General features: G+C 42.1%; 1 protein-coding gene across 1 annotated transcript in view; it reads left to right on the top strand.

Annotated features, from left to right (window-relative positions):
* The window catches only part of vwf (von Willebrand factor), a 122,188-nt gene that overhangs the window by 104,023 nt on the left and 2,946 nt on the right, over positions 1 to 15,219 (top strand). Inside the window, exons 47-51 of the mRNA XM_072562153.1 lie at positions 3,051 to 3,170; positions 4,562 to 4,660; positions 7,883 to 8,011; positions 9,653 to 9,692; positions 11,496 to 11,599. Of these exons, the coding sequence (XP_072418254.1) occupies positions 3,051 to 3,170; positions 4,562 to 4,660; positions 7,883 to 8,011; positions 9,653 to 9,692; positions 11,496 to 11,599 (492 nt within the window). The remainder of the gene's footprint in view (positions 1 to 3,050; positions 3,171 to 4,561; positions 4,661 to 7,882; positions 8,012 to 9,652; positions 9,693 to 11,495; positions 11,600 to 15,219) is intronic.

Here is a 15,219-nt window from a genome sequence, read left to right as displayed (position 1 = left end):
GTACAAATTCACCCCACAAAATATATGTGTGCATGTGGATCTTTGTGCGTGCGTGTGTGTGTGTGTTTGTGTGTGTGTGTGTCTGTCTATCTGTCTGGGTTGGGGGTTGTGAGTGTGAGAAAGTGAATGCATGCATGTGTAGAGTGAGTGCAGAGTGTCTTAAGTCTGTGAGGGGGTGCATGTGTGAGTGTGGGAATGTGTGTGTCTGTAAGGGTGTGTGTGGGTGTCTGTGTGCGAGTCTGTGTATATGTGTGTCCATGTGTATGTGTGCATAGGAGTGCCTGTGTGTGTGTGAGTGTGTGTGTGTGTAGGAGTATGTGTGTGTGTGTGTGTGTGTGTGTGCATGTGTATGTGTGTGTGTGTGTGTGTGTGTGTGTATAGTGCAATGGTGATCACCTGTAATGTGACATGAACCCAAGGTCCTGGTTGAGGCCCTCCCTAAGGGTACCGAACTTAGCTATCAGCTAAGCTTTGACAAAGAGTCAGTTGGATTCGAAACATCAGCTCTTTTCTCTCCTTACAGATGTTGCCAGACCTGCTGAGATTTTCCAGCATTTTCTCTTTGGTTTTAGATTCCAGCATCCGCAGTAATTTGCTTTTATTTATTGTAGACTGATATGCTTGCAGAAAGACTCAGAGAGAAAACTGCAAAAGAGTACTGGCCATTGTAAAGTTGATTAAAGAGAGAGAGAGAGAGAACATAAAGAACAAGACCCCCGTCCCTATAAGCCTTGTCCAAGAAAGTTATAGAAAATTTTGTATCTATAGAAAATATTGGAAAATTTCAGCAAGTAAGATAGAATCTATGAAGGGACAAGCATAGTTAATGTATTAGATTGATGACCTTATGTTCTAACGAATTGTGTTAATCAGTATTTATAGGCTTAATGACTGATGACCTGGGTTCTGAAAAGTTATCCATATCTCGCAGCAGGCCATTTGTGCAGGATTTTTGAAATCAGTGCATAGTCCATTAGCACCTCCCAGCTTCCCTACAGCACTGTGATCATACCTACTCACCAATGACTGCAGTGGTTTGAGACAATGTCTCTTCACCATCCTGTCAAGGGCAGTTAGAGATGAATACTCTTAACAAGGAACTCTCCCCACATCCCAGGGACAAATAATTTTAAAAAACACTTCAATGACCTTAAACAACTCTGAAAACCACCAAGTGCAGCAGCAGCCAGGAATCAATAATGCGGAAGCAGTTTTGATGATCTTTTTTAAAAAGCGTTGCTATTGGATCTTGTGTTTTGTTGAACATATGCTCCAGGACCAGCATTAGCTGTAATGTTGAACTCCAAATTGATAATGCTGGCGTCAAAACAGCCATACACCCTGATGATTGTCACAATCTGTCTGTTCTAATGGGCCTACTCCCTGCACACAATAACAATCTCATGAAAATAACATCCTGCACGGCTTGCACCAGAAACGTGTGCAGGGTAGATACCATTTAGCATCCAAGATGTAGCCTTGAAAAGACTGGATACTCAGGAGCCAGATTTTCAGGATTAACTCTCTGGTTGTTGCTACCTCCATCTTGTGGCAGCTAATGATAAAGCAATCACTCAGAATCGAGGTAAAAAGCAAAAGAACCGCCGATGCTGTAAATCGGAATCAAAAACAGAAGTTGTGGAAAAGCTCAGCAGGTCTGGCAGGTTATGTGAAGAAAAATTAAAGTTAATATTTTGAGTCCATTGATCTTTCCTTAGAACTGGACCCGAACTGTTAACTATGATTTCTCTTCACAGATGCTATCAGGCCTGCTGAGTTTTTCCAGCAAATTGCTGTTTTTGATTCAGAATCTAGACATTGCTGAATATTTTGAGGCAGTCAGAATGATAAAATGTCCATTGTGTTCTCCAGAGTCTGGAATCCTTTAATACAGATATAATTTAAAAAAAACTCTCTCTCGCTTCATAGTGGGAATATGCTTCATTCGCGTCTGCCATAGTTTTCATAATTTATGTTGTTGCTTGTAAATATTAGAGTACAAATCCTCAATTGGCTCTGAAGACACTGATCTATCTGCTTGATTAACAAAGGTTTTATTCCCAATGAAAATAAAGACCTTCGAATATCATCCACATAATTTCTAGTTTCCCATTCCTCATTTTAAGAATCATGGATACTTTGGAGTGTTTAAACGAACAGTAATTGACTTAATGGAGACGTTCAGAAAACAGCAAAAAATGCACAAAATTAAAGCTTTTGCCAATCATAATCAAAAGTTAACCGTGTCCTTGGAATCATCGGGAGTGTTCATTTACATTCTGAACCTCGATGGTTTGCCTTTGATCAATTTTTCTGCTGACAGAGACTTTGAGTCAGCACATTATTAATGGTCAGAATTGCAGGCAGACATTCTTATTGAAGAATTAACGATTCTGATTTTATCATTGCAAGTTTAAAAATAATTTACAGCTAATTTTCCACCTGGTAAATCTCTACCATGCTCCACTCTCCTTGGATATTTTACAGTGTTTTACTGTAAGTTTCCACTCAGGCTCCCAATGTTTGAGCAGCCACATCAGCCACAAAAGGTGGCGCCATCAATCGACTAATTATAAAGATTTGGAGAAAATGAGGACTATAGACTGGGAGACAAAGTCAAAAGGGGTGGTGCGTGAAAAGCACCAGCAGCTCAAGCAGCATCCGAGGAGCAGGAGAGTCTGAAACGTTGACTCTCCTGCTCCTCGAATGCTGCCTGACCGGTTGTGCTTTTCCAGCACCACCCTTTTTGACTCTGAGCTCCAGCATCTGTGGCCCTCAATTTCTCCTGCACCTCAGATGCTGCCTGACCTGCTGGTGCTTTTCACGTGCCACCCTTTTCAACTCTAACTATAAAGATTATGGAAACTTGAAGCTGATTTACAAAACTATTATTCACTAAATATAAACATGCATGAAGTAAATAGGATTGGAAGCAAAATCAGTGATGCACCTTAAACTTCCAGGATAATGTACACCTATGTTTCAATAGTTTATAGGATATTCACCTGAATATTGGAAGCGAATTAACTTCTCTTTTTGTTTTTCCCAAGGCCGGAGACACTTTGAAAATAGATGACTGCACTGAGTGCCGTTGCTCAAAAGAAGTGGACAGATTGACAAATACACACTCACTTCAGTGTAGCACCAAACGTTGCAGAAATTGCCCTGATGTAAGATCCTCTTCAGATGTTAATTTTCATTAACTGTGTCACGGCAGTACTCAATTGCTGAAACATTTGTGCATGGTCTGGACCTGTGGTTGTGGGGATACAGAAGGCCCCCCCCTCAAAATTTCTCCAAAAATGACGGGTATTGAAGTGAAACTGTGACCCGGGGTTTGAGTGATTACCAGTTGAAATGTCATCTGCTTCCACCTGTCGTAAACTCCTGAGCATGTTCGCAACATAGCTCACATCACTTCCTTACTTTAGAATGCCCATTTATAAGGTGATTTAAAGTGCATTTGTGGAGGGAAAAATGAGGCTTTTAATGCAGACAAAGCATGGTATGGCTGAAGATAGCATCTGCTGAGTACATGCCAATTTTGTTGTATTTGTAAGATTGAGTCACCTTACATGACTCAACTTACGGTGGTTCGAAATGTTAAGTTGTTCAAATAATGATCGTTATCTGACAAAGTCAGCCTTCCACCACAATGAAAGGTATCGTGGTTGCCTGTTTCATTCATTTTCTCACTTCTGTGAGAACAGATTTTTTTTTAAAAAGGTGCATTTTGTGCAATATTAAAATTAATGGCAAAAATATTGTGTCAAGGCGATTGCTGCTGATGGTTGAGTGTTTTTTAATGAATCCTGATTTACAAACACTACCTGTTGATGAAAATATTGTTCTGTGGAGTAAATATTTTCCTTCAAGCTTAATTCCCACTTGTTGGGTTGTTTATTAACTTTCTAACTTTGATGATTGGTTAGATCGTAATCAATAAGGAAGTAAACTTTGGGTATGATACTTATCAGCAGATAACCTCTTGAAAATAAATTCAAAGCAACTGGTCTGTGTAACAGTGACCTCTAAAATCATATGTTCTTTATACTGGATCTTGCTATACAATGAGAATGAATGGGAGACAAGCCATTGTGTTTAAAGAAAAGTGAAGCTTGCCCTTGGTTGAAAGAGTGGTGACAAATAGATTTGAATAATTTTATTGATTAGATTTCATTGAAACACGTTCCAAAGGTCTTAAAAATATTCCTCACTGGGATAAAATCCTGGAATTCCTCCCCGCCCCCCCCCGGCAACAACATTCTGGTTCTACCTACCTGCAGTGGTTCAAGGAGGCAGTTTATCACCATCTTCTCCAGGGCAGATCGGGATGGGTAGTAAATGGTGGCTCACTTACGGTACCCATGAGCTATGAGTGAATAAAAATAATATTAAGGAATAATATTAAACATAGTGATTAATGTAAAAATGCCACTGCATTCATTTAGTAATATTGGTAAACAGGACATGCCACATGACTATAGACTTAAACAGTGACACTGCCAAAAAAGAATTGTCTAAGGTATTTATTTAGAGCCTGCTTTGCTGTTTGTTGCAGGGATACAGAGTGAAGAAGGAAAAGGGTTCTTGTTGTGGAATATGCCTGGCCACAAGGTGCATTATCCATCTGGGAAATGGGACGGTGGTCATGTTAAAGGTATCTTTTGAAATTATTTAGATACTGAATGCAGTATCTTTACTCTCTCTCTCTCAGGTACTCTTTACTCTCTCTGAGGTACAGTTTTTGACTCTCTAATAGCACATTTAGGAATGAATCCGAAGATTTCGAGTTTAGGCCCTATGCTGGAGAATTTTGCCCATATCCAAGTTCATAATTAAGTGCAATGCCTGGGGAATGATGGCCTGGCTGAGATACTGTCTTTCAGACATGATGTTAATCCAAGTTTGCACTCATAGATTAACATCACTCTTGGATCCCACTCTCCTGTGTATGTAAAATAATATTATGACACAATATAAGAAGGATTGGAATATTCATCTGATATCCTGGCCAGTACTTTTTGCATAACCAGTATCACTAAAAATACATTTTCTGGTCAAATATCTTATTGCTAGTGTGGTCTGTGTTGTGTTTTGATTGGCTATTACATTTTCCCAGCTACTACTATGAATATATGTCATAAAATACTGAGCTGACAACACTTTGGAATATGTTGAAAAGTCTATCTTATTATACAACATTACTTTTGCTCTTCCTCACTTTCTCTCTTTCTTTTTGCCTCTCCCTTCTTTCTAACAGAATGACTTCAAACGATTGAAAACAGGAACACAGAATTCATTAATGTTCACTGATTAGTCGTAGAGATCTATAGCACAAAGAAGGCCTTTCAGCCCATTAAGTCTATGCTGGTCAGCCTGGACCAGGAGAAAGCCTTTGACAGGATATCGCATACATATATGAGGGATGTCCTCTCCAAAATGGGCTTTGGGGAGGGAATCGGAAATTGGATCAGACTGCTCTACACCAACATTGTCAGTGCAGTCTCAATCAATGGGTGGGAATCAGATAGCTTCCCTGTAAGATCTGGAGTCAGGCAGGGATGCCCCCTCTCACCCGCCTTGTTTGTGTGTTGCATAGAGCCATTTGCCGAATCCATCAGGAAGGATGCGAGCCTGAGAGGGGTGACTATTCCTGGCAGCGGGGGCCTGCAGGTTAAGGCCTCCCTGTACATGGATGACGTCGCTGTTTTCTGCTCGGATCCGCTGTCCGTGCACAGACTCGTGTGCATCTGCGACCAGTTCGAACGGGCCTCGGGGGCCAAGGTAAACCGAGGCAAGAGCGAGGCCATGCTCTTCGGGAACTGGGCCGACCAATCCTCTATCCCCTTCACCGTCAGGACTGACCACCTGAAGGTGCTGGGTATTTGGTTCGGGGGGGCTGGGGCGTGCGCCAAGACCTGGGAGGAGCGGATCAGGAAGATGAGACAGAAACTAGGCAGATGGGGGCAACGGTCGCTCTCCATCGCGGGAAAAAACCTGGTCATCAGGTGTGAGGTACTCTCAGTATTGCTATATGTGGCACAGGTCTGGCCTATCCCCAGGACCTGTGCCGCCGCAGTCACCCGGGCCATCTTCCAATTCATTTGGAGATCAAAGATGGACCGGGTCCGAAGAGACTCAATGTACAAAGACCGGTGCAATGGGGGAAAAAACACGCCCAATGCCACCCTCACCCTGATGGCCACCTTTGTGTGTGGCTGCATCAAGCTGTGCGTGGATCCCCGGTACGCAAACACCAAGTGTCACTACGTACTGAGGTTCTACCTGTCCCCGGTGTTGCGAAGGATGGGCCTGGCCTCGCTGCCGCGGAACGCTCCGAGTAGTTGGACCGTTCCGTATCACCTGTCCTTCGTGGAGAAATTTATGAGGAAAAACACCTTTGACCACAAGTCCATCAGGAAGTGGTCAGCACGTAGCGTCCTTGAGACCCTTCGGGAAAAGGAGAGGGCGGATCCTGTCGAGCGGTTCCCTGAGCAGACTGTCAAAGCCATTTGGCAGAATGCCTCATCGCCAGAACTTTCCAACAAGCACCAAGACGTGGCTTGGCTGGTGGTGAGAAGGGCTCTGCCTGTGAGATCCTTTATGCACGCCCGGACTCTCTGCCGCACCGCACGCTGCCCTCGAAGTGGCTGCGGGGGGGACGAGACTGTCACACACCTCCTTCTGGAATGTGCCTATGCAGAGGAAGTCTGGAGAGGAATGCAGTGCTGCTTGTCGAGGTTCGTCCCGAGCAGCGCTGTGACGCGGGACTCCGTGCTCTACGGCCTGTTCCCCGGGACTCACACCGAGACGAACATTAACTGCGCCTGGAGGATCATCAACTCGGTGAAGGACGCTCTCTGGGCGGTCCGAAACCTGTTGATCTTCCAGCTGAAGGAGTTGACCCCGACCGAGTGTTGCAGACTGGCACATTCCAAGGTCCAAGACTACGTGTTGAGGGACGCGCTGAAGCTTGGGGCAGCTGCCGCCAAGGCGCGGTGGGGAAAGACCACTGTGTAAGATCGGCCTGCCGAAAGAAGAACAGGGGGCCCATACAGATGTTTTTTTGGGCTCTGCTGATGCCTCAGCCAAATATATGTATATATACAAGATTGAAAAAATGCACAGGATTGTAAAGGACAAGAATAAAGTCGAATCTGTGTTTGTAAATATGGACATATGTATGGCATGATCCAATGTACAGACCATCAAATCATTTATGAATAAAGTATATTTTTGAAATTAAAAAAAAAAAAGTCTATGCTGGTCAAAAACAACCACCTAACTACTCTAATCCCATGTTCCAGAACTTAGCTCCTACCCTTGTAGGCCTTGTGATCAGAAGTGTGAATCTAAACACTTCTTCAATGCTATGGGGGTTTCTGCCTCTACTACCCTTTAAGGCAGTGAGTTCCAGATTCCCATCACCCTCTGGGCAAAAAGGTTTTCCTCACCACCCCTTCCAAACCTTCTGCCCCTTACCTTAAGTCTTTGCTCCCGACCATTGATCCCTCAATCAAAGGGAACATTTTATTTGCATCTATCTTGTCCAACCCCCTCAAAATGTTATAGATCTCAATCATGTCCTCACTCAGTCACCCCTGCTCCAAGGAAAGCAGCTCCCATTTATCCAATCTCCCTTCATAACTAAAACTCTCCAGCTCAGGTAACATTCTGGTGAATCTGTTTTGTAGCCTCGCTTCTTCCCACACCAGTGCAATCACATCCCTCCTACAAGGCGGTTTCCAGAACTGCGCCCAATATTCCAGCTGTGGCCTCACCAGTGTTCAATAAGATTATTGCAAAAATGAAGTCTTAAGTCTTTAAAAAATAGGTTTGAAAGAAGCATGAGTATAATAAGAACGTTTTGTTTTAACAGGCAGATGAAAGTATACAAGATGACTGTGACTCATACAGATGTAAAGTAAATGAAAATGGAGAAATTTCTACAGAGAAACGAACAGTCCAATGCACTCCACTTGACAAGGAAGAATGCATATCTGGAGGGGTAAGACTCAATGTGCTCAATGTCTTTAAATGATGGACTTCTGTTAAATTAAACTGGAATCTTTCAAGCTGAAAATTATTTCACAGTGGTGTTGCTGGTGGCTCATAAGATCACCAGCTAAGCACAAATGAAAAAGGTCACTTTTGGCATCATGAACAGTCATCAAGAACAAAACCACAGTCTCTTTATTTTTTTGATTCTAAGGATTTAACCTGAAGTATCCTATCTGAAGGTGGTTCTACTTTGTCAGCATTTTGTGTGACTTCAGCTGTAATCCTCCTATATTTATGGAACTGGCTGTCCACCAAAACAATTATTTTTCTTCCTGTTGACTTAACTCATGTGCAGAATGAAATTGATAAACCTCTAAAATGTAATCAATGCAATATGGTGATCTGAGTGCAGTCTCTGCTCTGAAATGTTTGTAGTTGACCACTCAGGTAGCAGCAAAGACATTTCTCAGCCTTTACAACATCTCTCCCTCCCAGCACTGTCTGGCAGGAGGCTGACATGTCATAAATGTTGTGGAACCAGCCACTATCAGCTCATGGTTAAAGTAGAGAAGCCACCAATTCTCCCTTCTATATTAGGCCTAAGGGGTCACTTAGTTAGCAAGGATAGAGGATGGGCTGCAAGTGAGTCTTAACAGCAAATCTTCATGACAAGGTGTGGTTTTTTGCATGATAGCAATAGCCACAAGTTACAGTAGCTAGTTAGACACAAGAACCGAGACTTGTAAAAGCCAGGGATGAGATCCCATTGGGATCGGGAGTTTGATGCTTGACTCTTTAATGAAGACTGTATGAAATCATCCTTTTGGGTGGAGCTTAAGACAGTTTGCAGCATTAATTCTTTTAGAACCACTACTTTATACAAGAGTTGCAAAGGCCAAGAAATAGCTCAGGAGATGAATACACCAGCTGAGATCTACATTGAGTGTGCTTGCAGGGTTGACAAAAGAGTTTGTTCCCATTCCTTCCAGGCAATTGTTGTTGACAATCTTTCCAATGTCAACCCCTGTGCAGACACGGCTGAAATGGTGTTAACTGTAGGCTCTTGCATTGCATTTCAGCCTGGACCCCTGTACATTTCTTTAAGATGAACATTTATACACATGCATGCACCTTTCCCCCCCGCCACTTGGGAGGCTTGCGGATTTTTGACTTGGGGAATGATTGCTCTAAGCACCCTGCCACCCCGCCCAAGTACTAACATTGTTCCTATGGACTCAGTAGTCAGACATCCAAGAGAAACCACCCTAGCTGCCCATTAATCCCTTCCAAGGAAGGTAAGCTCCCAGGGACCCGCATAAATGCCAGTGAGATCAGCAAGGGGCCTCTGCCAGTCTTTATGCAGGGATATTGGTCAGAAGGATTTTCAGCCTCAGTATTTTCCAACAGTGAAATCTTTGATGGTAATAACGTTGGTTCGTAGTCATTTCCCTCCAACATAAGTAGTGCATGGTAAGACTGTATATATGATGCATTTGTTAGTTTGTGTGCAGAGAGAATTTTTAATATGAGAAAAGTGGGAGTACCTTCTGTGAACTTGACTACATTTTGGAAGTTGTAAATGAGGAAAACCTTTTTAAGTATTAACATGAACCTTAATTCACATATTTCCCCTTCCTTCGATATGCAGGGTGAAATTGTCCGCGTGGATAGTTCCTGTTGCTTCTCCTGTGAGTAACTATACAACGTGTCATGCTGTCCTATTATTTTAAGTTGTGCACCTAAAAATATGGAGCATTCAGTGTAAGTCAACAGTAAAATGCCAATGCAATTTGTGGGTGGATTAAGTAATGAATGGTTAATATAATGCAACAGATGGTTAATGTATTGGAAAGGGAATTATAAAGTTAGAGCTTTATATACTGAAATAGAGGGAGTGAAAAGATTACCTTATTGTTGTCCTCAAAGTTATGAAGAGTTCTATTAAAGCAAATGGCGCTAGATTAATTTTGCTACACAGCAGAAGATGGGAACAGTGGGAGTAAAGTTAATCATGAAATAGATTGAAGAGGAGCTCACAATTTTACGGAGGAGGTGACGCAGGCAAATATAAAATTATCTGCTCGAAACTATTGTTGAAGCAGGGTTGATAAATACTTTTAATATAAAGTTATTTCATTGATAAAGCAGATTACAAAGTGTGTGGGGGGCAGAAAACAAGAGCATGAGATTGGGCATAACGAGAGGACGACCAAAGTAATTTTCACATGTGGGTTAACCGCTTTTTAAATTGTGACATTTTGGACAGGAATGCGGGCTCAAGGCATTGCGACAGAACTAATTCTGCTGGCATTTTGCACAGTGATCGAGAGAGGGCACATCCTCCACCGTCCAGCGTCGAGTGGAAGGGTCTGGGGATGTTCCTGATTTACACAAACTTTCTATACAAACTTTTCAGCTTAGGTCTCTTACAAACTCTTATCAATCAAAAGACAGTTTGAGTGTGTCATTTTGGAGCAGCTTATTCAATCTCAAGTGGAATTGATTGTCTCTCCATGATTACAACATACAATAGAACCTCCATATCTGTGGATTCGGTTTCCATAGTTTCAATTATCTGCAGTTTACTGCAACGCAAAAATATTACATGGAACATTCCAGAAATAATTCCAGAGGGCTGCCAGGGAGGTAAATTTCCCATTTAAATGATAGAGTTTGCTACTATCTGTCTTGAAACATATCACCCATGGATACAGTGGGACACCTGTACTTGCTTTTGATGTATTTAAAATATTTTGTGCTGTTCTTCCACTTGAACCCTTCCCGAGTCCATGATTCACCAAGGCAATGGTTTGAGAGTACTGCATTCTTCCTGGCCGCTGTAGTAACGGACACTTTTGACGAGGCTTCCTGATGGACTGGGAAGGGGGAGTCTGTGGGTTGTCTGCTCCATGTTAGGAGTCTGGGTGGGATGCCATCCAGAACATTCCAGACCTTTTGTTGGCTGTTGGCTCAGGGGCCCAGTTGGGTTTGGTGAGGTCAGGGGTGAGAATTTGCGTGCCCATGGCAAGGCTTTAGGGATGTGATCAGGCAGCTCAGTTTTATAGCTAACTAAGAGGTTGAGCAGGTCTTAATCTCTCCAACGTTTCCTCGCTATCTGTTCAGGTAAATAACTTAGAACCACTCCAGTCTGGGACTATCTTGGAAGGCTACAATATCCAGTTAATTGCCAGTTGGAAGTTTCAATTTCCCAGGCAAGTGGAGTCAGCTGCATTGAGACATCTGCAGGGCTCCAACGTGAGCTTCCTAACTCTGCTTTGCAGCAGAGACTCCCTGTTGGAAGATCTGGACCATAATAATGGTCCAGCAATAAATACTTAGTTAATGGTCAATCACATCCAGTGATGATAGACTTGAGTGATGTTTTCAGCTGAGATAGTGGATTCCTCAAATTTCCACCCTACAGCACATAAATAAACTAACTCATGGCTTTATCTACCTAATATGTTTCTATAATTCTATTTTACTTTCAGGCAAGTACAAGCCACAACAGTGCAGAAAGATAACTGGAATAATTAAACATATTAGGATTGACGACTGTGTGACTGAAAAAGAAGTTTACATGCATTACTGTGAGGTACTAATTACAATTTAAGATCATTTTTGAGTGTTCTTATAAATTATTTTCTTCTGTGTTCCATCTTTGCACTTCCCAATAGATGAAGAGATACTGGGATGGGTGGGCAGTGTTCTTAACTAAGGTAAGACACTCTTTATAGCATTGAAATGGAAAACCAACTCCCTTATAGCAACACATTGGAACAAAGTACTTCAGATGCTGAGATCTGTTCTGAAAACAAAAAATGCTGGAGGTCAGAGCAGGTCAGCAGCATCCACGGAGAGAGAGTAAGCTAACATTTCGAGTCCAGGTGACTCTTCATCAGAATCAACTCTGATGAACGGTCATCTAGACTTGAACCGTTATTTTGCTGTCTCTCCATGGATGCTGCCTGACTTGGTGTGATTTTCAGCATATTTTTTGTCTTTTGTACCTTTATAATATATTTTCTTTTATGTCCGTGAAGTATTGGTTATCCAATTTTTCTTCATAACTAAAATGACTCACTCACCTGGTAATCCTCCTCCATACCTTTATCAGGGTCTTTATATTTTTCCATAAGCCGAGAAATGTCCAGAATATTCCTGGCCGAGTCAATGCATTGCAGTGTTACGTACATTCTATTTGCTTTTATATTCTATTGCTTTATTTATGCCCAGAAGAAATCCATATCCATATCAACTTTCTCAACTTTTTAAATCAATTCGTGTTCATGTTTATGTCCAGTCTCTTCTCATCTACAAGTTTCTAAAACATATCAGTTGTAGTACACTGTTATTCCATATCACTTTTCCCAAAGAAGCTCAGTTCACTCAGATACATGTTGAACTCTAGCTGCTTCGCATGCAAGTGCGTGAAGAATGCACTGGGACAAATTGCACGCAATAGGCATAAAAATAAGTAGCCCATGCATATGCTATGCATATCACGATAAAGTGCTTGCAATGCGTTTGGGATCATGCATACAGAAGTGTTTTATTTTTTTCCTCCCTGCAATAATTTTCTTAGCATATTTAAGACAACAATATGGTCAAAACCATAAATAAGCATGGTATTTTAGTAATGAATGAATTTTTTCAGCTATAAGTTGAATAGTTATGCCTCCTTCAGTGACTAGCTTCTAATGGCAGAACATCTTCCAATCATTTCCCTTGAGTAGTCTTAATTGAAAGATGTGTATTTTCATGCATAAATACATTTAGTCCTGGTGCTATATTCTTATGCCATTAGTGTCCCATTCTTTTCATTATTCCCACAATTGTAGGACAAGGTGAACTGTGTCTTTTGCAAATTCCATCCCAAGCCAGTTAGTTGTTCTTGTTCATCCTTTGTGGGGTTTGTCTGTGCTTCAGTGAACTGCATCACTTGGGGCATAAGTTTATCGATCACAAGAATCTCAACTGTGAGGATGACCTATATATAATGAATGGGTTTATGATACAATTATCATCACTAAAGGAAAATATTAGCTGATACTCAGAATGTCACTCCTGGCCAAAGCAGGTCTCAGCTGTCATCATGGCTACCTAATCACGGTTACTGATTTGGAATTCTCACAAATCAGCATCAATATGGTCAACCCAGGCAGTAAAACCCATATTAATCCACAGTGACTGTGCAATACTTGACCCTTTAAGACATTGCATTGACCATTAGGGAAAGGACTAGGGGTCAGTGGATGTTATAGAGCAAATCTGCATTTAAATTATAGCTTTTAGAATGACAGAGGAGTAATTGTATCCATCCCAAGCTCCCAGAAGAAATCAATGTTTGAAGGTAATGTCAGAGAATTGCAGGCTAAAGTTATCTACATCAACTGAGATCGACATTCTGAATCCCTATAGTTTTGTTACATGACCTCTTGCCTGCGGATGACCCACCACATCCAACAATTCCACCAGCTTTCTCACCATCTTCAATTATTTACTAACAACTAAATCAAAGTGCTTAAGCAAGTCTTTTCATGAGTGTAGCAGGACCCAATAAGTTTTTAGAAGGTTCTTCTTGAGATTTTGTCAAGTACTGCTGTTTGATTTTCAGGCTACTTGTTGTGTTTTTAGATTAGATTCCCTACAGCGTGGAAACAGGCCCTTCAGCCCAACAAATCCACACCGACCCAGCGAAGAGTAACCTACCCAGACCCATTTCCCTCTGACTATGGGCAACTTAGCATGGCCAATTCACCTGACCTGCACACCTTTGGACTGTGGGAGGAAACCGGAGCACCCGGAGGAAACCCACGCAGACACGGGGAGAATGTGCAAACTCCACACAGACAGTCACAGAACCTGGGACGCTGGTGCTGTGAGGCAGCAGTGCTAACCACTGAGCCACCGTGCCGTTTCAAGTCTCCTTTTTTGTTGCCATTAACACATATTTACAATGCATATTGTAACAATATCTTCTCCACTCCTGTTGACATATGCAGATTTTAATTCATACAGAAGAACTAGAACAGTTAAAACAGTTAGAAGAATTTGTCAGTCTCCTCAATAATTTTCAACTGCCATTAAACTTAAAGCTACAAGACAGGAGGAAGCCATGAGGGTGATAAGGGCACAGAATGTGCTGTAAGTGGGTGACTTTAATATCTGTCATCAAGAGTAGTTGAAAAACATAATGACTGACTGGATGGTGAAGACGTAAAGGGCAAAGCTGCTAGACACTGGGTCAAAATTCTGGAATTTGCATCTAACAACACTGTGTGGTTGTACCTACATCAAATGGAAGCAGTATTTTAAGAAGGCAGCTCATCGGCACTTTCTCTAGGGCAGGTACAGATGGGTGATAAGCGCTGGCCCTGCCAGTGAAGCCCACATTCTATGAATAAATTTAAAACGAACTATAGCTAGGCAGTTACTCCCATCTTTCCAGCAACTCAGATCTCAATCTCAGATTAAAATTTAACAGTTGGCACAGTGATCATTACAAAAGCATTCATGACAATTTCTCCCCATATAGTGGCTTTTCAAAACATGGTGCCCTCTGTTGGTGATTATACAGTGATTTGCAACGAACCCAGTAAGCTCAGTGAGCTCCCACATCCTAGTGAGCTGGGTATTCCCTTATTGATGGCATTAAGGCTGTTTTCCAAATTTGCAGCCTCCCTATTTCCCCTTCTTTTGCAGCTGACCTCTCTGTAGACCTTCGCTCTCCCCCAACCTTTCAACCTCTCCCTTTCCCACTTGCAACTTTCCCAGCCTCCTCCACTTTTTCTCCCTCTCCCTGCCCTCCCTTGCAACCTGCTTTCCACCTTCCCCCCCCCCCCCCCCATTTTCAGCCTCCCTATTCCCTTGTTCCTCTTGTAACTGAGCAGCTTTGCCCAATGCTATTGTGATTGAATTGCCCTTGGCGTTCTGGGGGAAAATTCACTATGGCCCTCCTATATTCTGGATTGTGGGTCCGATGAATTTTTGATTGCAACAATACCCAGGAGATATTTCCAACGAATTGGCTATCCAAAAATCAGTGCACCCTTCAAACATATTTCTACAATCGGTGCCTGGAACCAGTGTACTTACCTACATATGTTAATGCTGTGTGTGAATATTTTCAGTAATTTTAATACACACAACTATTTTCTTACTTTAGGGGCTATTATTAAGTTAAAAATGTTAGCATGGAACCAAACAGTTTCT

This window comes from Chiloscyllium punctatum, chromosome 44 (genome assembly GCF_047496795.1).
Source record: "Chiloscyllium punctatum isolate Juve2018m chromosome 44, sChiPun1.3, whole genome shotgun sequence".
NCBI lineage: Eukaryota > Metazoa > Chordata > Chondrichthyes > Orectolobiformes > Hemiscylliidae > Chiloscyllium > Chiloscyllium punctatum.
Note: the sequence above shows the minus strand (reverse complement) of the source record. Positions and strands in the feature narration are given on the sequence as shown.